The 22,503-nt window shown below is 46.8% G+C and overlaps 1 protein-coding gene across 5 annotated transcripts in view; it reads left to right on the top strand.

Moving 5' to 3' along the window:
* The window catches only part of ADAM19 (ADAM metallopeptidase domain 19), a 90,927-nt gene that overhangs the window by 47,825 nt on the left and 20,599 nt on the right, over window positions 1-22,503 (top strand). For all 5 annotated transcript variants that reach the window (XM_033853513.2, XM_073802754.1, XM_033853511.2 and 2 more), the window contains 9 exons: window positions 746-938; window positions 1,613-1,678; window positions 6,403-6,474; window positions 9,843-10,009; window positions 12,163-12,247; window positions 12,934-13,073; window positions 15,174-15,351; window positions 18,803-18,892; window positions 21,315-21,510. In XM_033853513.2, coding sequence (XP_033709404.1) covers window positions 746-938; window positions 1,613-1,678; window positions 6,403-6,474; window positions 9,843-10,009; window positions 12,163-12,247; window positions 12,934-13,073; window positions 15,174-15,351; window positions 18,803-18,892; window positions 21,315-21,510 — 1,187 coding nt within the window. The remainder of the gene's footprint in view (window positions 1-745; window positions 939-1,612; window positions 1,679-6,402; window positions 6,475-9,842; window positions 10,010-12,162; window positions 12,248-12,933; window positions 13,074-15,173; window positions 15,352-18,802; window positions 18,893-21,314; window positions 21,511-22,503) is intronic.

Genomic DNA, 22,503 nt, shown 5'->3' with positions numbered 1-22,503 from the left:
CTCAAGGCTAGTATCTGTAACCCAGAGAAAAGAGTAGTCATACATGCTTGGTTGTGGGTGTCACCTCACCGCAGAGCTGCCTTGCTGACACAGGGAAATTGGGGCTGGTAGGCATGCCATCAGTGATGTCTCTAGCTTTGGTTTCCAAGAGCAAGGACACTTGTCTTTCCATTTAATCATCCCAAGAGTCCTGTGAAGTTAGAAAATTATCATTTGCATTTACCCTTGGGGAAACTGAGGCTTGGAGTGATTGAAGAGGTTTGTTGAAGAGCATTTGGCAATTTAATGTTGGAGCTAAGATTAGAACTTGGGTCTCCTCATCCTCAGGCCAGCATTCTTCCTCCAGTCACCAGACTGTCTTTTTCTCCGTCTATCAAGTTTTGACCTGTGATCTGTTGTATGCTATGTTTGGGTTTGGGAGGCTTTTTGGAATCCTAGTCCTGCCATCCTTTATGAGTATGAACTGTCCCTGGTCCAGCCCTTTTAGAACCTTCAAGCTTCTCTGTGATATGCTTTTGTACCCTGAAACCATGCACCACATCTCACGTACATGTGCATTTCTCTGGAGAGGAAGTCTGAGTTTGCGTCAGATTCTCACCAAGGAGTGCACGACCGCATAATAAGATTAAGAAGCAATGATCAAAACCAACTGTGAAATTTTTTATAGGGGGAAACTGAGGCCTGAGCAAGGGACTTTTCCAGGACCATAATCTTTGACCAGAGATTCTATTTCTCCCGTCAACAGAGGACTGATTATGGTGAGCAGTAACCTCAGCTACATCATCGAGCCCCTCCCTGACAGCGAGGGCTACCACCTTATTTACAGATCCGAACATCTCAAGCTTCCCCCCAGGAACTGTGGGTTCGAGCACTCCAAGCCCACCGCGAGGGACTGGGTCCCTCAGTTTACAAACCAGACCAAGAAGCGACCTCGCAGGGTGAGTTTTTCTTAGCACAGGAGCTAGCCTGGGGATAGGCTTGTCCCTTCTGAGGACCCTTACCTTGGATCCAGGAGTATTTCTAAATTAAAGGGAGATGGCTAAGAAGGAGGAAATAGCTTTTTCCTCTTAGTCTAAGTCATTGTTGAGTGTGAGAAACCCTTGTTTTCGACAGAATAACAGCTTTGGGGGAAAACATTACTACCTTTAAAATAAGGTGCTGATTTCAGAAACTTTAAAATGTGAGAAAAAAATATATGCCTCCCTTTTTGGAATAGCCACTTAACCATGTGCACAAAATGCTTGTATTTATTTATACCGAAAATAGAGGTATGTGGTTTAAATGTCTTTTGGGAACTTGACTGTCAGCATGTTCCCTCACGGTATGTCAGCCTCTGTTCTGTCTGCACTAGGCAGCCAGCTCGTTATTTCTGGAGACTAAAGGACTGGACCTGCTGTCCGAGAGCAGCCTCCCGCGATAACCAAGATGGCGGGTGGAAGGTGTAGTGAGGGTGATGATGAAGCGACCATAGCTGGGGTTGTCTCTAGATCCCAGGTACAAATTTAGTAAGGAGGGCCGCTGCTTATTAACTGCACCATTTCTGAGCAGTTTTTTGAAATGAGGTCAAGTCCACCATTTCTATAGCTCTGATCTGCTTATGTCTCTTTCTTAGATGAAAAGGGAAGATTTACACTCCATGAAGTATGTGGAGCTTTACCTTGTGGCTGATTATGAAGAGGTAAGGGGGAGGCAATGGGTTTTAGCAGAAAAATTGCTCTCTTGATAGCTTCCATTCCAGCCTTCAAACTGCTTTGGGGAAATACTAAAGCATTCCTCTTTTTCCGGTTTGTCATGTGATTTTGACCTTAAATCTGACCAAGGGCTCTTTTTGCTATTTTAAACATAGTTGGGAAAAAAACAAGGAGAAGTCTCTTCCAGCTCAGTGCATTAATCAGAACATCAGGATAAAGGATGTTATTTGGGTTAACATTTCTTAGACTGGGTCTGAAGACCCTTAGGTTTTGGTGCTTATTCTTTGGGAGAATAGAGATAGACCTGCCCCTCACATCACAGGGTTTACAGTAGCAGCACAAAAACTCTCCAGTTCCAAGTGTGATGACTGCTATAGGATGGTTCATTGTAGAGGATTAGAGTGCAGATAATGAATTGGGAAAAGCTTCCCAAGGCAGTGGCGTTGAAGCTGACTCCTAAAGAATGGATTCAGGCCCTACGGCCCATATTTGCCTAAATTAGCCGTATTTTAGCTCATTCTCACTTTATGTAGTGGCTCAACCACAGAACTGACATATCTTCTGGGCATGGAAGGTCAGATGAGCTGAGCACTCCCCACATTCTCACACTGCACCTCGCCTGGGGCTCCCTTTCTGACAGAACTCATCACAGTTCCCATCTGTCACATACCATCCAAATGGGTTAGTGAGCGGCTCCCCCAGAGGAGCAATTCCACAGCACAGATCCTGGAGGCAGTGCAGGGAAGGGGGAAGAATACTAGACTTCGCGCTGGAAGAGCTGCCTTCCAGTGTTAGTGGCAGGAGGAGGTGGCCCTTGAGTGTCTGCAAGGACACGGAGTCGTTAACTGCGCAGAGACGCGGAGGTGAAGGGCTTTCCCAGGCCAAGGAAACATCTTTTGTTTTATATATATATATATATATATATATATATATATTTCAATTTTATTTATTTATTTTTGGCTGCGTTGGGTCTTCGTTGCTGCGCGCGGGCTTTCTCTAGTTGCCGCGAGTGGTGGCTACTCTTCGTTGTGGTGCGCGGGCTTCTCACTGCAGTGGCTTCTCTTGTTGCAGAGCACGGGCTCTAGAGTGCAGGCTTCAATAGTTGTGGCGTGGGCTCAGTAGTTGTGGCTTGTGGGCCCTAGGATGCAGGCTTCAGTAGTTGTGGCATGCAGGCTCAGTAGTTGTGGTTAGTGGGCTCTAGAGCGCAGGCTCAGTCATTGTGGCACACGGGCTTAGTTGCTCCGTGGCATGTGGGTTCTTCCCGGACCAGGGCTTGAACCCGTGTGCCCTGCATTGGCAGGCGGATTCTTAACCACTGCGCCACCAGGGAAGCCCCGAGGAAACATCTTGTTCTCCTTTGAGAGGAGTTTTGCTTTTTAATTGGTGTCGGTATTGGTTTTTCCAGCAGCCTTTCTTTCTTTCTTTTTTTTTTCCTTTTGTTTTCCTTTCCAAAGACTGGTGTGTGTGTAGGATGGGGGAGTGGTGTGGGGAGCAAAATCCTAAGTGATTTAAAAGCAGCAGCTGTGCAGTCATGGGGGATGCTAATGGCGCTGGCCCCTGCTTAACAGAACTGCCATAGTGGGAGGGTTGCTGGAAGAGAGCTGAGCTTCCCCGGCTCCGGGACATCTTGAGATCCTCTAATACAGTGGTTTCGAACCTTTTTTTGTGTGTGCTGCAGAATCCTTTGTTCAGATGAAAGCTCCTGGGACCCCGATAGTTAAGCATATAGAAACACAGCTGCTCTAATGGAAAGGTGGGGTGATGCTCCCCCTCGGCCTTGCACTCTCACCAGACGACTCCTGGTGTGGGGATTTAAAACCCACTGGGTGTGAGTCTGAAAGCTGGAGAAGCGGGGGTGGGGTGAGGATCGGATATCTTCAGTCTCCTGACCTCCAGGGTCACTGCAAACCCCCGAAAGGAAAAGTGTGCGCCCAAGGTGCCTCCAGAACTGTGCTGTGCATAGAGCCGTCTTCCTGTTCTAGAGGGAGGGTCTCCAGCAGCGCCCCATAGGTGCTGCCCACAGGCCATGATTCATGCAGCTCAGTGGATGGTGGATAGGGAATGTGCTCACTACTCAGGTCCTGGGCAGGGGTGGGTGGGGAAGTAATAGGCCAGGCTGGGCTCACAGGCTCACAAACCCCTGCCCCCCTCACCACCTCCTCCCCCACTCCCTCTCCAAGTGGCCTCTCATCCTCCGCGGGCAGAAATGTATTCCTGACAATTAATTAATCTGAGAGGACGGCAGACAGGGAAGAGGAGGGCGCCTTATCTGTGATTTATAACCTGGTGTTGAGACAGGCCAGGCTTCACCTCTGGGCTCTGGGCTTAGCACAGGGAGCAGAGACATGGATGGGGTTGCTGCCTGGAGAGAGGGTTTTCAGCAGTAAAAATGACCATGCAGCTCCCTGGGCCTAGGTGGGAGCACCTGGGGCGTGGTTCTCAGTTTATTCATTCCTTAGGTGAAATGGGAGATCCAGGTGGGGGAAGAGCAAGATGGGATTTGGAGGAGGAGACAGGGCAGCTGTGAGAACAGGTATGCCAAGGACTTTTCAAGATACAGACAGAATGTGGGGCAGCTGGGAAAGACCAGGTGATGCACCGTGTTTTAAGGCCTGTGTCAGCCCAAAAAGTGTAAGTGGGAGATACTCTTTTCTTTACATCAGAGGTCTGTAAACTATAGCCCATGGTCAAATCCAGCCCACTCCGGGTTTTTATAAATAAAGTTTTACTGGAACGTATCCATGCCTACCGCTGCATGTGTTGTCCATGGCTGCTTTTGAGCTACAATGGCAGAGTTGAGTAGTTGTGGTAGAGACTTTATGGCTGCAAAGCCTAAAATATTTACAGTCTGGCCATTTGCAGAAAGTTTGCTGACTCTTGCCTGAGGCTCTTCAGGATAGCATGGTACATTCCTTAAAACTATGATGGTATTATCGGGCAGCTGTTTGAAGATAGGATTAATATATCTGAAAGACAATGAAGTCTGACTCTGATGTTCTAATAAATACTCCCTAAATGCTGCAGCACTTTCTGTGCCTGTGAGACGAGTTTAGAAATGGGATGACTGAGTAAAGAGAAACTTCAGGATTAACACCTTGGAAAGGTCTAAGTCCCAGGATCTTACATTGAATTTAACTCCATAGAAAGCAATGGTGAAAGTGAGACGATTGCAGTTCTGATGAGTCACGGTTCCCAGGAGGCCCAGGAAGGTCCAGAAGCAGTGGGAGAATAGGAAACGGTGCGTTTCTCCCCCTATCGTGGCTGAGACACACCCCCATCTGGACAAATATCCCAGGGTGTTTTATTTGGCTGTTCTTTTCATTTCTTTCTTGTATATTCTTGTGGGATGCAGTGGAGGAAGGACGTGAAGGTTTGGACTGAAGTAACATATATCGTGTGTACACAAGGTAAATCAGATAGGTACCCAGGTTCTGTGTAACAATGGCAGCATATAGGACGTACCCATCATTTTCAAATTTAGGTTTCAGTTGTAGCAAGTTTTATCTTTATGCTGTGAAGCTTTCCTTCATCATTGCAGCTGAAAGTGATCTACCCTTTTTTTTTTTTTTTTTTTTTTTTTTTTTGCGGTACGCGGGCCTCTCACTGTTGTGGCCTCTTCCGTTGCGGAGCACAGGCTCCGGACGCACAGGCTCAGCGGCCATGGCTCACGGGCCCAGCTGCTCCGTGGCACGTGGGGTCCTCCCGGACCAGGGCACGACCCCGTGTCCCCTGCATCGGCAGGCGGACTCTCAACCACTGCGCCACCAGGGAAGCCCGTGATCTACCCTTTTGAAGCAGGCGTGATTAAGTGAGGCTACCTACAGAAATGTGCCCCTCCTGCTGCCCACGGCAGATATTTCTGATGGAGCACAGCACTTTTTGCTGCCGAGCCCCTTGCAGTCTTAGAATTCTTCTCACTGTGGAAGGCATTGCTAGTTGATCTGAGTATCGTGCCTAGATGAAGCCTATTTCCCAAGGTTTTATGATCCTCATTGCCAGCACTCATTTTGTGTCATTCACGCAGCCTCCTGTTGCAGTTATTTCTGTGCAGGTTTTCTCAGCCCGTTTCTATTTCATACTCCTTAAATATAGCATCTGCCATTGTTGTTATTTCTGGTTTTAACTGGTTTTAAGCTCTGTGTTTTAACTGGTTTTATTTCTGGTTTTAAGCTCTGTGTTTTAACTGAAGCTCCTTCAAGGCTAGGACCAGGACCACACACTTTGTATCCTACCCTGCACCAAGTGCAGTGCCTTACACACTGCAGTTGTTCAGCAACAATTTGACCATGTTGACTGATCATGTGCACGGAGGCCTTGTGAGATCCCTGTGATGGCGGCTCCATGCTGGGGTGATGACCGAGGCAAGGATTGGATTGGTCCCTCTTCTAAGCCCCAGTGGAAGTTTGCAGGAGGCCTTGTAATTAGGAGGACAGGAGAACAAGGTTGACTTCACAGGCTGGAGGAAGACAGTTCAGTTCACTGCACAACTGTTAACATGCCTACCGTGTGCCTGGAACTGAGCTAGTAGTTGGAGGTACCAAGATGGATGTGACCCACGTTCTGCCCTCCCAAGCTGACACTATGTGTCAGGGAGATAGTCGTCATAGAAGACGGAAGAAAATGAAAAGGAATTCAAAGACCAGTAATGGGGCACACGAGGGGTCCTGGGAAGGGTTCTGGGGTCTCACCTAGTTCTGCTTGCCCCATTTAGTTTCAGAAGAATCGACGAGACCAGGACGCCACCAAACACAAGCTCATGGAGATCGCCAATTACGTTGATAAGGTGAGACCAGGTGTGTCCTTGTGGGAACGGTGCCAGCACCTTAGAGGAGCTGCAGGACAGGAGATCACACCTGACTTGCCTCTTGCTCGACTGGCCGCCCCACCAGCTTCTGGGAGGCAGTAGCGATGCAGCCGAAGCTCAGTGGTCACGACCAGACCGTCAACTGCATGGACCTAGCCAAGTAACTTGTCTTGTTTGGGTTGCTGTTTTGTTTTTTAATTTACAAAATGAGGGGTTGATTTAAATCAAGAGCTTTGGATTGTTTTTGTTTTTCTGATGGAATCCTTTTTCCAATGTCTAATATAGAAGTCCGATGACAACAGGCGCCTCTAAGCTGAAGCAGGGGTGAGGACCCAGAGTGCTGTCCTCTGACCCCCTTCCCCTCATCCCTGCCTTAAAAGTTGAGGAGTGGGTGGTTTGGGGTCAATCTGTGTAATCTCCATCTGTAAAACAGTTCTAAAATCATTTGGGTTTGTCTCTTAGAAAAGCCATGCAGTTGGTTAACTTTCCTAGGTCAGGCTCTTTTAAACAAGCTCTTAGGAAATACCCAGATTCTTGAATTTTACTAGAATAGGCTGGTCTGGGACTTGGAAATACTTTGTTTATATGAAAGAGTGCAAAATGCAGAAGAGGTAACCTAGAATGACAGTGGCCTCTTGATAGGCGAGTGGTAAATAGTTTTAAAAAGTAGATTTTAATGTTTGGGATCGCAGGTCTCTGAGAATCTGATCACATTTATTGTACAGTTTCAGGGCACTCACAGAACTTCTGAACCTTAACTCTGGGCCTGCTAGGGATTCCTGGATCCCAGGTCTCAAGGGGGAATATATATATATATATTTTTTTTTTCTTTTTTTAAAAAAATATTAGAGGATAAGGAAGAGAACAAATATTTTTAGGGATTTACAAGCAAATTTGGTAGCGTACTGAAGTCATTGGATGGGCAGGTCTATGCCCTGTGTTTTTGCCGTAGATGACTCTGGAAACGCTGGTCGGTGTTTGGTGCCTGGTGAAAGTCAAACACTGGCATTTCCTGGAAGGAAGGACTCCAGGGACACAGTCCAGTCCTCTCTCTAGCCTTCAGTTCACTCAGCAATAACATCTAAATGATCCCACAACCCAAACACTCAGCATCTGGGAAAACAAGAAAAGCTTGTTTCCCTGGGGGTAGACCATGTTATCCCCCATGTGACATCTATTGTTCTGGAGATGCTGCAGGTGGGAGACTTGGCTGGGTCTCCGCTATGTAGATTCTGCAGCTGGTCTGGGTGATCGAACCAGTGGTGCTGGTGAAAAGTGGAAGGAGAAGAGAGGCGTTAGCAAACCACATCCTTGCTGGAAGGCCCCCAGCCTTGCCAGCTGGTCTGCTCTGTGAAGCAGTCTCGGTTATCTCATCTGCAGCTGAGGTTAGTCACTCCCGGCTGGGGTTAGGGAAGGCAAACTCACTTCTCTGAGGCTTGCTGACCCACCTACTTGAACTGAACTATTATGGAACTAAAACTGGAATGCACTGCACTAATCAGCTGAATCATGAACCCAATCAAAAATGTTTTTCCTTAACTGTGAAAAAAGCCAAGTTTAAGTCCTCAAAAAGCTCCCTAGTGAAGCAAGTTCAACTTGAAATCCAAACCCTTTATTTTCTGTAATGATTGACCTAGCATAAAACAGGAAAATCAAAATTTCCATTGAAATCAACTGATACTCTGCTGAATCTGGAGCCCATTTACATCACAGTTTCTTGGGGGCAAGTTGATTCTCTGGATGTGTAAATATGGTAGCACTTCAGCAGTGTAGTGTCGTCATGATTAGACTCTGAGGTCTAATAATCCGGACCTTAATCCTGGCTCTGCCAGCTTCCTGCTGAGACTTTGGCAAGTTACTGAACTTCTCTAGGCCTCAGTGCTTAATACATAGAAAGCACTTGATAAGCATTGGTGCTATGATTGTTATATTTACCTTGGGGCAGTACCTGCCACTTTCGAATTAAGATGGCATCTCCTGCTCACATGACCTAGGTTTACCTGCAATTTTTTTTTTTTTTTTAAGTTGCTGTCTCAGTATTCTCTGGGATAGTCCAGTCAAAGAATTCCTTGTACCTACGCCTTCCAGTACTTTGCTTTAAGGAAAACCCTCTTCCTGCTATGTGTGTGTGAGATGAAATATACTGTGTCATGAAAGTTAGGCGTAGCTCTAGCCTTAAGGAGCCCAAGGATCAAGGCTCGTGTATAGAATTTCAGGATCTCTGGGTTGGACAAAATCCTGAAGATTATCTGGGACCTTTGCAACCTAAAGCTTGCAACCTGCTTATGGCATCCTTCACAAAACCCAAAAACCCCCAGTGATGGGGAAGGAAATTTTCAAAGTAAGCACATCTATCTACATGTATTTCATTTACACCCATTTACTTCCAAAATGAGTCGGAGACGTCTTCCAATAAATCCATTAATATATCCGCACAATGGAATACTAGTCAGCAATAAAAAGGAATGGCAGCCTGATACAGGCTACAAGATGGATGAATCTCAGAAACATGCTAAATGAAAGAAATAACAAAAGACTACATATTGTATAATTTCATTTATAGAATATGTCTGGAAAAGGCAAATCTGTGGAGACAGAAAGTGGATTAGTGATTGCCCAGGTCTGGGGGTGAAAATGGGCAATGATGGTAAGTGGACATAAGGGATCTTGGTGTGATGACGATAGTCTAACATTGGATTATGGTGATCACTTTACAACTTGGTAAGTTTACTAAAAAATATTGAGCTGTACACCTAAAATGGGTGGATGCTGTGATATGTAAATTATACCTCAATAAAGTTGTTTTGAAAATGCATATACAAGAGAACTTTTTAGACATGTATAAAAATGATAAGGGCCGTAAAGGAATTGGGAGGGATAATTGTACCAGACACCTGGGCCAAAGGTCCTTATTATAGATGACAGCGTGGCTTAGCTCACTTTGAAAGCTTTTTTCCTGTTTGAAATGAAATGTCTTCCTGTCTTTTTTACCTATGGACTGAGCCCCGCTTTAGGCTCATGTGCAAAAATGCTGATCCTTTCTCCACATGAGAACCCCGTGCATGTCTGAAAGCAACTCTGTGTCCTATCTCGGTCTTCATTTCTCTAAGCTAAGTCACCCCATCTCTGCCACCAGGGGCAGAGCCTCTCTTAGGATGTCGTGCCTGTCTCAGGATGTCCCCCTTCTGAGAAGGTGAAGAGCAACACGTGTTCCCTCTTCCCCTTGGAGGCATGTATAGAAGAGAAATCTGGAATCTGTGCTCTGAGCGCTTGGGCTAGGAAGGGGCTCATAACCTCAAGTGGTGTTGACAGATGATGCTGTGACTCTCTTCTCTGTGTGTTTTCAGTTTTACCGATCCTTGAATATCCGGATTGCCCTCGTGGGCTTGGAAGTGTGGACTCATGGAAATATGTGTGAAGTTTCGGAGAACCCGTACTCTACCCTCTGGTCATTTCTTAGCTGGAGGCGCAAGCTGCTCGCCTGGAAGAACCATGACAATGCACAGTTAATCACGTAAATAGCCTTTTCCGTATGTGTTGCCTTGGCCTTGGCTGCAAAGCCCCTGCCTGCAGTGCGTGTGCTGTTTGCCCTTTTCTCCCCAGTGCTGAAGGTTGGCTGGACTAAGCCATCCTTACTCTCCAGTCCAGGTAACGAAGTGTTCCTCAGGCGTGTGCTCCGTACCCAGTATATCCAGGAAAATATTAAAAAGCCTGAGTCATAGCAATCCCAAGAAGTGTTTACAGCCCAAATAAGACAATTAGCCTTAGACATATTTAGTTGAGTCTCTGAAACAATTGGGTGTGTATTTGGGAAGTGAGTGACTGTTGGTCATGGCTGCTTTGAAATAGACTTTCTAAGGGGCTCACCTTGATCTTCGTGGCGCTTTGTTCTAGAACAGGTGTTAATCGCCCAAAGCAGGCACAGGAGAGGGGCCTCCTCTGCCTGTCGTTCACGTCATTCCCAGGGGCTCAGGGTCGACTGCGAGACAGTCAAGTGGCAGGTGGTGCAGGAATAGTGTGTTTGGGGGGAGGGAGACTTGGGGGGAGAGGGCGGATGTGTTGGAGTTTGTTCAATTCCCAGAGAGAAAAGAGCAGAAACTGATGGGGGTCGCGGTGGCCCGTGATAGTCCCCCGTGGTGATTATCTAGTATTTATTAGTGTTGACTTCCAAAGATATTCTCAGGAAGTTACAACAAAAGGCACATACATAATAAAACCAATTTTTTTTCCTGTTTCCTAAATATCTCTGAAACAACAATCATTTAAACCTTTGTTTACTCTTTAAAAGAGACCGGGGGAAATAGCCGTACCACAAACCCAAGTGCTTACTTCATGATAGCACATTTACCTAGGAAGAGTCTTTGGTTACCAAAACTTTGGCCTGATCTTTGAAAGCCTGGAGTTCTCCTTTGGGCAAGACCTTGAATCCAATTTCCAGTAGGACTTCCTCGGAGCCCTGTGTGAGTTTATCAGATAACCAGTAGGGCGTCATAGAGCTTCGCATGTTTTTTTTGTTTGTTTGTTTGTTTTGTTTTTGCGGTACACGGGCCCTTCACTGTTGTGGCCTCTCCCGGCGCGCAGGCTCAGCGGCCGTGGCTCACGGGCCCAGCCGCTCCGCAGCAATGTGGGATCCTACCGGACCAGGGCACGAACCCGTGTCCCCTGCATCGGCAGGCGGACTCTCAACCACTGCGCCACCAGGGAAGCCCTGCATGTATTTTTTTTGCAGAGTGTTTCTCTGAAGATAAGTGTGCCTTGAATTCAACAAGCATGTATTAAGCACCCACTACGTGTCTGATTCTTTGCTAAGTTCTAATGACCCCAAAATACATGAGATAGCCTTGACTCTCTAAGATATCATGGTCTAAGTAAGAAGACAAACACAGAGATATAAAAGCATGATGTAATGAACTTCCATGTAGATGCTTTAAATAAATTTCATGTTTGTGGTATGCACGAAAACACTGGTATTTTATTCATTCCCTTGCCCCTGCCCTGGATGCGTACAGCTGAGAAAAGCGTGTATTAAACTGGGGGAATGTAGCTGGCTGTTGGCAGGTTAGGAGCACAGTTGCAAAACAAAGGCAGAAACAGTTCATCCTTGCACCCAGCTGCACTTTGTGAGGCTCCTGATGGGACACATCTGTTTCCTTGGCCCCAGAGTGATGCAGGAATGAAGCATCAGCCCCCACAGCTGCTGCCCTGGCCCCCCCTCCCCATACACATACCACAGAGCCAGGGATATGGCAGGGCACCCTGGCAGCTGGCAGAAGTGGGCATGATTCACTTCAGCCTCAGAACCTGTGCCACCCTTCCCTCATCCCCACCCTCTGACCTTTTCCTCTGCAGCAGGAATGGGATGCAGCTTTGCAAGCCCTGCCCATTTCCTTCCAGGGAATGGGGCTGCGGGCATATTGTGGGAAGAAGTGAACTTTTGCTCTCTCTTCTGTTTCTCTGGAGCAGTGAGAGAGTAGGTGAGAGGAAGTGAGAGGGGTGGTGACCTGGAAGTTGTCCAGCTGGCCTAGAGTAGTGGGATCTGTCCCCTTGGGAATGATCTGGGAATGTCAGCAGGGCCAGGGAATGCCGTGATGGCCACCCACTCCTGGGCACATGGAAACAGCCCTCTCGGTCCCCACTCCAGTCACCCTCTCTCCTTCCCTCCTACAGGGGCATGTCTTTCCACGGCACCACCATCGGCCTGGCCCCCCTCATGGCCATGTGCTCTGTGTACCAGTCTGGAGGGGTCAACATGGTGAGTCTCAGCCAATATATTGATGCTGCAGAAGGTGGAGAACTGCCCCACAAGACAGGAGGTCATCTTATAAAGAATAATTTTATATTAATTGTTGCAGGAAAAAAGAGATTGAACATAAAGAAGGGCCGTTGTTTAAAATGAAGGCATTACGTTCTAAGAGGTGGAGGTACTCAGGGATGAATTTTCATTTATTGTAATTTATTCCCAATTTTCAAGCTCAGGAGACACCTTGAAGCAATTACGTTAATCATACATCACTAGATGTCTTATATGTTCCAGACCAGGGGTTGAGAAATTGTAAGATACAGAGATGAAATGTTTTTTTTTTTATCTGAAGTCTCATGTTGTTCTGTATACCTTTATGGAGCAAGAGCCTGTCTCAGAGTCACAGGAAATTATTGCCCTCTTTTGAAGTGCTCTCTGACTTTGTGGGAGTGTTTGGACTACTCATGTCTGACCTGTGAAGTAAACAGCAAGGAGGCTGCTGTCCATTTATCTGTCCACCCCTCCATCCACCTGTATTTATTGACAGATGCAGCAGGGTAGTTAAGAGCACGGGCTTTAGTCACCGAGCCTGTACGCACAGCAATTGTACAATCAGTGGAGGACTGTGAGGCTTGGCTAAAGGAGAGGCAGGGCTGTAGTGGGGAGATGTCCTTGACCTGAACTGTCTCCCTGAGCAGGACCACTCTGAGAATGCCATTGGCGTGGCTGCCACCATGGCCCACGAGATGGGCCACAACTTCGGCATGAGCCATGATTCTGCGGATTGCTGCTCCGCCAGCGCGGCGGATGGTGGGTGCATCATGGCAGCCGCCACCGGGTGAGTCAAGCAGGAAGGTGAGGACGGGGAGGACGGCAGAGCACGAGAGGCCAGTGTGGCCCCCGTGTTGCTCCCGGCCCAGGGAGCCTCTGTTATACTAACGGGGGCATTGAAGAAAAAGGGGGTTTTGACAACAAAAGCATTGGAAGAAGACCAAGAAAACAATCGTGTGGAAGGAGCACAGGTTTCTAGCAGGAAGTCTGGTGTGGTGTAACCTTAGATATACTTAGTTTCTGTCTTGGGGTTCTTTAGCTATAAAATTGGCATAACCACGTGTGTCTTTTCCACTTCATGAATTTTTGCTGAGAACCCATTTATAACAGCCACAGTCCTTAATCCCTCCATGTGAATGAAGTGTGATCAGTGCTGTTATGCCTCGGGCCAGATTGAACGTGCTGAGGTGGCCTCCAGAACGAGGAAAGGGAAGGGGAGCATCCACACCCCCCCAGTGACTCCTCAGGGAATTTACAGGCTGTGTTTACCACAAGGAATAAGGACAAGGCAGCGCCATCTCCCTGTAGCTGTGAGGGGTCTTTAAACCAGAGCCTTTGAAGAGAATTCTGGAGTTGCTTAAAAGTCAGTGCCTGGACTCAGAGAGCAGAGAACACTGGGTTCTTCCAGGACCCTAGTCACTCTTCAGAAGGCACCATGGTGGGAGCTTGTGTTCCTCCCACCCCAAACCATTAGGGTCTGCTTATGCTTCTTAGGGAATGGTGTGTCTCCAAGAGGAGATGCAGGGGCTTCCCTGGTGGCGCAGTGGTTAAGAATCCGTCTGCCAATGCGGGGGACACGGGTTTGAGCCCTGGTCCGGGAAGATCCCACATGCCGCGGAGCAACTAAGCCCGTGCGCCACAACTACTGAGCCTGCGCTCTAGAGCCCGAGAGCCACAACTACTGAGTCCGTGTGCCACAACTACTGAAGCCCGTGCCCCTAGAGCCTGTGCTCTGCAACAAGAGAAGCCACTGCAGTGAGAAGCCTGCGTACTGCTACGAAGAGTAGCCCCCGCTTGCCGCAACTAGAGAAAGCCTGCACACAGCAGTGAAGATCCAACGCAGCCTAAATACATAAGTAGATTAAATAGATAGATAGGTAGATAGATAGATAGATAGATAGATAGATAGATAGGAGATGCAGCTTTCTTGGAGCTCCAGTGTCCATTGCCTTCTCCTCACTTCTCAGAGAAAGTGACACACAAAGGATGATGTTGACATGCAGGGGACAACTCCATGGGTCACGCTCAAATCCCTGTGAGCTCACCATTAAGTCCACCTCTTTCTCTCTCAATCTAAAAAGCATATCTGTAGACAAATGGTTGAGAGAGTTATATTTGTTTTTAAGCTGTTCACAAAATTTAGTAGTTTAACAATTATTAGTAACAAGTTCTTTGTGACATTCCTGACAACTGAAGAAAACCCTCCAGTGTTTAACCTTTAGTTGGTTTAGAGAATTGGGATCAGGATAACTCTTCCCTTACAGACCCAAATTGTGGTACTGACCTGCCGCCAGAGAGTGTGCGGCTTTTGATTCTTTTTCCCAATAGCGGGATCCAGGACCTTTTATATTCTTGTGATTAAAGACCATGTGTTTGTGAGTTAGCTGGTTGAGTTTGGAGTGCTGCCTGCATCCTTAGAACAGAGATCAGATCACTGGCCCAACAAAGAAATTAAACCCTTGAACTTGGCCTTCTTTGGCCTGGTCTTCTGTTCTAAGAAAATCTCCATCTAATATCAGCTTCAGGAAGAGTTTGGGTTGGCTGGTATTTTATTCAGCTCTAAGGCTCAAGAGACCTATTGTGACACACTAGTTATCCTTTATTTATTGCAACTCCTTCATGAAAACGGCTGAAATTGTTGCTTCAAATTCTCAAGTAAATCCTCCATGGGGCGTGAGAAAAAAAAGCATTATGGGGTGGTTAATATTTCTTAATTCTTAGAATGTTAATGTACAAGTGATGCTCTAGGCGGGCAGAATATATGTGCATATGGGACTATAGGGGTCTGAGTCCAGCTGGAATCAGCCTCATGGGCGGCAGGATTGATGCTGTTCTGGCTGCTTGATGCTCAGACTCCCAGCTAATTCCAACCTTGTTCTTCTCCCAGGCACCCCTTTCCCAGAGTGTTCAATAGATGCAACAGGAAGGAGCTGGACCGGTATCTGCAGTCAGGCGGAGGGATGTGTCTCTCCAACATGCCGGACACCAGGACGCTGTATGGAGGCCAGAGATGTGGAAATGGGTACCTGGAAGATGGGGAAGAGTGTGACTGTGGAGAGGAGGAGGTAAGCTGTTGTGCTGGTGCTAGTGGGAGGGAAAGACTTTGCATTGGCTTCAAATCTCAAGGTTAAAGAGAATGCAAGCGAAAAATTAGTCATAAGCATTTCCTGCACACACGTGGCTATCAAAGACCCCGTCACAAATAAGATGTGGGGGGTAAGCCTTAAATATGGACCATGTCTATGGACTCCCCCGGTTTGAAGTTGACATTGTTTATGTTCAGATTGTGAGTATCAGGTCTACCCAGAAACCACAGTCTTTGCAAGTGAAGCCACAGGTGGCCTCTTTGGCCCTCCAGCTGCACTGAATTTATTCTGAAGGCCATGCAGCCAGATATATGAACTTGAACCTGGGCCTTACGAGGATGCTTAAAGTAACAAGCTCATGCTGTTTGGCCTGGAGAAGAGATGATTGAAAGGAAGGGGATGTAGGAAGTACTGGCAAGTCTGAAAGGGGCTTCTAGGAGGAAGAAGGAGCAGAACTCTTGGTGTACAAGCTCTTTCCTTCCTTATAATCTTCAGAATGAGAGTGGTGGGCGTACAGCATAGCTCTCTCACTTTTAACAGATGCTCGCTGTTCTGCAGAAAGCAGAACTGAATAGTTTCATATCTGTTTTTTGAAGGATGAAAATATGTACGTTAACATGCAAAATAATTTGTGGGAGAATGCGTGAGTATTTTATGTATTCAGAATAAACTATGCAGGTGAGATTGAGGGTCTGTATATGTGGGATAAGACTATTTGATTTTCTAATCCTCTCCATGGTTTGACTTTTTTTTAATGCCAGCACGTAACTTTCATAATAAAACAAGAACTAGTTAAAGGCTCACCATCCGCACCACGAGTTCAGAGAGATCAGCCCAGACCCTTCAGAAAGGAGAGAGTTGTATTATCACGGAGGGCCCGGTGGGGTTGAAGAGCAGACTGTGAGTGGGCTTGGCCAGTTGGCTTATATTCAGAGGAGCGTCTCATTCAACAAATATTTACTGAGTATGTGGTACTATGTCATGTGCCAGGGATAGGAAAATAGATAGGCAGAAAAAATAGACGTGGTCCTTGTCCTTATGGAGGGTATAGTCCAGTGGGGGAAACACACATTGACCAAATAATTGCAAAAATGTAGAAACACAACTGTGGTAAGTGCTAGGAGGGCCAATGGCATGATGCTAGGAGTATATGTAATGTGAGGGGAACTGCCCTACTCGGGTGGGAGTGTGACCTCTGACCCCATAGCCGAAGGCTGAGGTAGGCGTTAGCGAGGAGCGCAGGGAGTCCAAGGCACATTTCAGCTAGAGGAGGAACCGTGCCTTAGGGTGAGAAGAAACATGGTGTGCTAGAAGGGAAGGAACACAGGTCTACCTGCAGCCCAGGGTGGTAGGAGATTCATGGAAACAAAGTGCCCTTATTCCTTCTCTGAGGGGGAGACAGGTGGATGAGTATCTGTAGTCAGGCGGTGGCATGTGTCTCTCCAACAAGCCAGACCTGGACAGTGATGGTTATGATATGGTTGATAAGCACGGGGTGGGCCCCAGGCAGACATGGCTTGAATTCGGCTCCAACACTTGCCAGGTATGTGCCTCGAGCAGCCACTGGACTTGTCTGAGTTGCGGTTTCCCCTTTTGTGAAATGGGCATAATTGTGCCTCATAATCCTGCTGTGAGGGACCCATGGATGGGCCTGTGTCTATAGTAGGGGTGTGATAGGGACATTTGGAGTCACTGGGCATCTCATCATCTTTTTTTTTTTTTTTTTTTTCAATTTTACTGGGGTACAGTTGATTTACGATGTTGTGTTAGTTTCAGGTGTAGAGCAAAGTGAATCAGTTATATGTATACATATATCCAGTCTTTTTTAGATTCCTTTCCCATATTGGCTGTTACAGAGTATTGAGTAGAGTTCCCTGTGCTATACAGTAGGTTCTTATTAGTTATCTATTTTATACAGAGAGTAGTGTGTATATGTCAATCCCAATCTCCCTATTTATCCTACCCCTTACCTGCTGGTAACCATAAGTTTGTTTTCTACATCTGTAACTCTATTTCTGTTTTGTAGATAAAAGTCATCTTTTAAAAAAAATTAATTAATTAATTAATTTTTTGGCTGCGTTGGGTCTTCATTGCAGCGTGCGGGCTTTCTCTAGTTGCAGCAAGTGGGCTCAGTCGTTGAGGTGCGTGGGTTTCTCATTGCGGTGTCTTCTCTTGTTGCAGAGCACAGGCTCTAGGCCCATAGGCATCAGTAGTTGCAGCATGCGGGCTCAGTAGTTGCAGCACGCAGGCCCTAGCATGTTTGGGCTTCAGTAGTTGTAGCGCATGGGCTCTGTTGTTGCGGCGCATGGGCTCTAGGGCACGTAGGCTTCAGTAGTTGTGGTGTGTGGGTTCAGTAGTTGTGGCTCACGGGCTCTAGAGCGCAGGCTCAGTAGTTGTGGTGCGTGGGCTTAGTTGCTCCATGGCATGTGGGATCTTCCCAGACCAGGGCTTGAACCCACGTCCCCTGCATTGGCAGATGGATTCTTAACCACTGTGCCACCAGGGGAGTCCCGTCCTCTTTTTAAATCTCATTCTGTATGTCAGCAAATCAGGATCCGTAGGGCAGGAAGGAAGAGAGGAGAGCATGGAACCCCTAGAGAAGGGTCCAGGCCAGCGAGGGTTGAGGAGGAGCAGCAGATGGCAAGAGAAGTCTGGGGAAGCAGGCCCGGGGGCTGACATAAATTGTTCAGGAGTTGTTCCAGCATGCCCTGACTCCTGATGGCCTCTTTTTATCAGATAGTAAGGTTTAGGAGTGTGGGGGGCACAGCAGTAGAAGACATGGTCTCTAGATGTTGTGTTGGGGATGAGAAAACCAAATCACAGAATTTCCATATAATGTAATACTATGCTAAAAACCATGTTTTAGAAGAATCCATGATTACAAGGAGAAATGGGCATATTATGTTAAAAGCAGCATGAGGCTTCCCTGGTGGCGCAGTGGTTGAGAGTCCGCCTGCCGATGCAGGAAGTCCGGGAAGATCCCAGGTGCCGCGGAGCAGCTGGGCCCGTGAGCCATGGCCGCTGAGCCTGCGCATCCGGAGCCTGTGCTCCGCAACGGGAGAGGCCACAGCAGTGAGAGGCCCGCTTACCAAAAAATAAATAAATAAATAAAAATAAAAAATAAAAAAAGCAGTATGGATACTATGATTTTATAAAATGAGTATATGTCTATGTGTGTGTATAGGAAAGTGCTTAGAAAAATACAAAATGTAGTTGTGTCAAGTTGTGTGTTACTGATGATTACGCATATGTGTGTTTTTACGATGTATACATATTACCTTAATGATAAAGCTATAAAGTGATTTTTTGGTGGAGACTTCCCAGGGGCCTGTGGGGCAGGGTAGGGGGTAAAGGCCCTCACCCTGCCTAGTCCCCTGTATCCCTGCCCTGCTGCCCCAGAGGCTCACGCCCCCTCCCACTGCCTCCCCAGGAATGTGATAACCCCTGCTGCAATGCCTCTAATTGCACCTTGAGAGAGGGGGCAGAGTGTGCCCATGGCTCCTGCTGTCACCGGTGTAAGGTAAGTGGCCCTTTCCTCCCTGCCCAGGGTTCTGACCTAACAGTCCAAGAGTCTGCTGGGGGGTAATGGCCAGGATTCAGCCTCTATCCTGGGGAAGTGGTGGCATCAAAGTTTCAGAAACATGGAGCTAGAAAGGGCCCTTGAACAAAGTTTACCTTTTTTCTATATTGGGCCTCACGGAGTTCAGATCATCCCAGAGGGCTGTGTGTGCCTCCTGGAAGATGGGAGATTAAAAAAAGAAAAGTGTCCAGAAAGAGTAGGCTTGATTTTATTTGGAACTCATAATGGTCTTTATCACAGTTTTGATTAACATTAATGAATTGCTTATTAGGTGCCAGGCATGGTACAGAGAATTTTATATATGTCATCTCATTCAATCCTTATAAAAGCCCCATGAGATGTGTATTAATATCCTCAATTTAAGATGAGAAAACTGGGGCTCAGAAGGGATAAGTGGCTTCTCTGGGGTCACACAGCAGGAGGAGGCTGAACCAGGCTGACCTGACTCTGGAGCCCACCCTCTTAATATTGATGTGAAAGATCACATCATTTTTACCACTAATATTACTATAGGTCTACAGTCTCTTATCTATAATTCTGAAATTTAGGAAGTTCTGAAAACTCAAAAAAATTTTTTTAACTTATTGGTGGCAAAATTTGACCTGAATTGACATGAGTCTAATTATAGTCTTAAAAAAAATCATACTTAAAGTGAATATTATATTTCATTGCAGAAATATTAATGTGTGTGATTAAAAAGTATAATCCTAGGCCTTGCTGGTGGGTTATGTAACATACATATGTAATGTGTACGTGTGTGTGTGTGTGTGTATATATACACACACACACACACACACACATATGTATGTACATCAGTGTAGTGTCTGCTTTCTAAAATCTGTAAAGTCTGAAGCCCATCTGATCCCAGGGTTTTGGATAGGATTGTGGACTGTGCTTCCACCTACCACTTGCTGAGGGCTCATGATGTTCTGCGTACTGTTCAAGTACTTTACTAGAACATTCCTTCTAGCATGACCTTCTAGCAATAACCACGAGAGGGTTATTACCCTCACAGGTGCATAAACATAAGGTCCTACTGCTGGTTAAGGAGCTGGGATTTGAACCCAGGCAGGCTGGCTCCATGGTAGGTCCTCTTCCCCTCCATCTTGCTCTCAGGTGGAGAGATGCATCCTGAGGCCACCCTTGAACTGAGACTGTCAGAAAGCTGCTCAGCTGGTCCATTCTTGCCTTCTGTCTTGGGAGGGCCTTGTGGGTGGCGTGGAGTCACCCGGGAGTGTGGAGGGGCGCTGTTCTCAGACGTAGCTCTCCTTGCCTGGCTCAGGGGAACTCCCACGCCATCTGGTTTGACTCTAGGATGCACCCGGCGTCCCCCAGGGAGGCTGTGCTAGCTGGGGTCAGGTCCTCAAGTCTCAGGCTGAGGCCTGAGAGTGAGTGTGGAGAGCGCCCATCTCCCAGTCCCAGGATATCAGCTTGGATCTTGAAAAGGAGTTCCTGGAGAGAAGTGTGTGGGAAAAGATGAGGCTTGGAGTCTGAGGCCTTCAATTCAAGCCCTCTGTGTGATTTGGGGCAGCCGATTACCCATCCAAGCCTAGGTTCTTTATCTGTAAGACGGGAAGAGTACTAATAACTCTGACCACCCTGGGAGGCTGGAAGACTCAAGTGGAAACTCAGTGTTTACCAGTTGCCCAAGGTGTGCTATTGATCAGGTTATTTCATCTGCAGAATGAGGCAAATAGCAGTATATGTAGCTCATGGATATTGTGAGGATCTCACGACTTGAGTAGGTGTAACATACTTAGCCTGGCGCTTGGCTCAGTAACGGGGATGTATCATTGCCAGAGTGCTTTGTAAATTCAAAGATGTATGAATGAAAAAAAAAAAGACGTATGAATGCTACTGTGTGTGTGTGTATCTCTACATATGTATTACTGGGCTTGGCTCTTCTGCCACTTACTAAGCATGAGACTTTGGAGACATTATTTAACCTCTTTCGCCTCAGATTTCATAATCTGTGAAATAGGGATAATTATATTACATAGGACTATCATGAAAACTAAATGAAGTAATATTTGTACTGCACTTAAGTGGGAGCTCCATAAAGTAGCTGTGATTACTAAAGCACTTAGTAAAGTGTAAATTGTCGCATAAATATTATTTTTTACCTACTTCTTAAGACTGCTATGCAGAGTTAGCATTTGTGAAAACACCTCGAAACCCTAAGTCACTATTCATATTAGATGAATGATGGTGATTTGAGCTAATGAGGTCATGTAAAAAGCACTCCGAAATAATGGTAATGGGAAATCCTGTTCCACGAGAGTGATGCTCATGAGCCCTTGCTGGGAGGGTTGAGGGCAGGTGGCAGATTGACCTTTTTTTCTGCTCTCGTTCCTCGGCTCAGCTGCTGGCCCCTGGCACGCTGTGCCGTGAGCAGGCGCGGCAGTGTGACCTCCCAGAGTTCTGCACGGGCAAGTCCCCCCATTGCCCCACCAACTTCTACCAGATGGACGGCACCCCCTGCGAGGGTGGCCAGGCCTACTGCTACAATGGCATGTGCCTTACCTACCAGGAGCAGTGCCAGCAGCTGTGGGGTCCTGGTAAGTCTCTCCTGGGGGGAATGGCCCTCCTCCCACCCCACTGCTTCCTAGCCAGCCTCCCCCTTCAGGCACTCTGGGTCGCTTAGAATCCTTGGCTTTAAAACAACATCTCCAGATATTACCTTTTTTCAAACCCCTTGCCTCAGGGTAGACTTTCAGGGAGAGGCAGTAGGCAGTGTTCTTCCTTGTTCTTTGATGCTTTAAATTCTCAGAGTGGGTGAGTGGATAAGAATAATCCAACAGAAATGGCAGAGGATGGAGACAGAAAAGGAAATGCAAATGGCCTTAAGCTATAAGCAAATTATAACAACTGTGGGATGGGATTTTTTTCATGTATCATATTGGCAAAGACTGAAGAATTAATATAATAAGGTAATAATACTATAACAATAAGAACAATAATAATATAGTTGTGGAGGGTGTGGGAAAACAGGTAGGTACAAACCCAATGGAAAGCTGTTTGGAGATGCCAGAATTTTTTTTTTTTTTTTTTTTTTTTTTTTTGCGGTACGCGGGCCTATCACTGTTGTGGCCTCTCCCGTTGCGGAGCACAGGCTCCGGACGCGCAGGCTCAGCAGCCATGGCTCACGGACCCAGCCGCTGCGCGGCATGTGGGATCTTCCCGGAGCAGGGCACGAACCCGTGTCCCCTGCATCGGCAGACGGACTCTCAACCACTGCGCCACCTGGGAAGCCCGGAGATGCCAGAATTTTAAGTGCACCTGTCATTGGGCTCATCCACACTGTTCCTTGGGGATGTATCCTACATTTGCACTTGCACATTTATGTGAAGATAGATTTACAACGATATTCGTTGCAACATTGTTAGTGATACCAATAACAGCCTATAAATCCTTCAGTAGGGACCAATTAAAGTAATTCTGGTACCTCCACACTATATAGCTGAATAAAAGGAGGCAGCTCTGTATGTACTGAATTAAAAAAAAAATCTCTCGTGATAAATTAAGTGAAAAATGCAAGACGCAGACCAGTG

The sequence above is a fragment of the Tursiops truncatus genome, chromosome 3, assembly GCF_011762595.2.
Source record: "Tursiops truncatus isolate mTurTru1 chromosome 3, mTurTru1.mat.Y, whole genome shotgun sequence".
NCBI classification, from domain to species: Eukaryota; Metazoa; Chordata; class Mammalia; order Artiodactyla; family Delphinidae; genus Tursiops; species Tursiops truncatus.
Note: the sequence above shows the minus strand (reverse complement) of the source record. Positions and strands in the feature narration are given on the sequence as shown.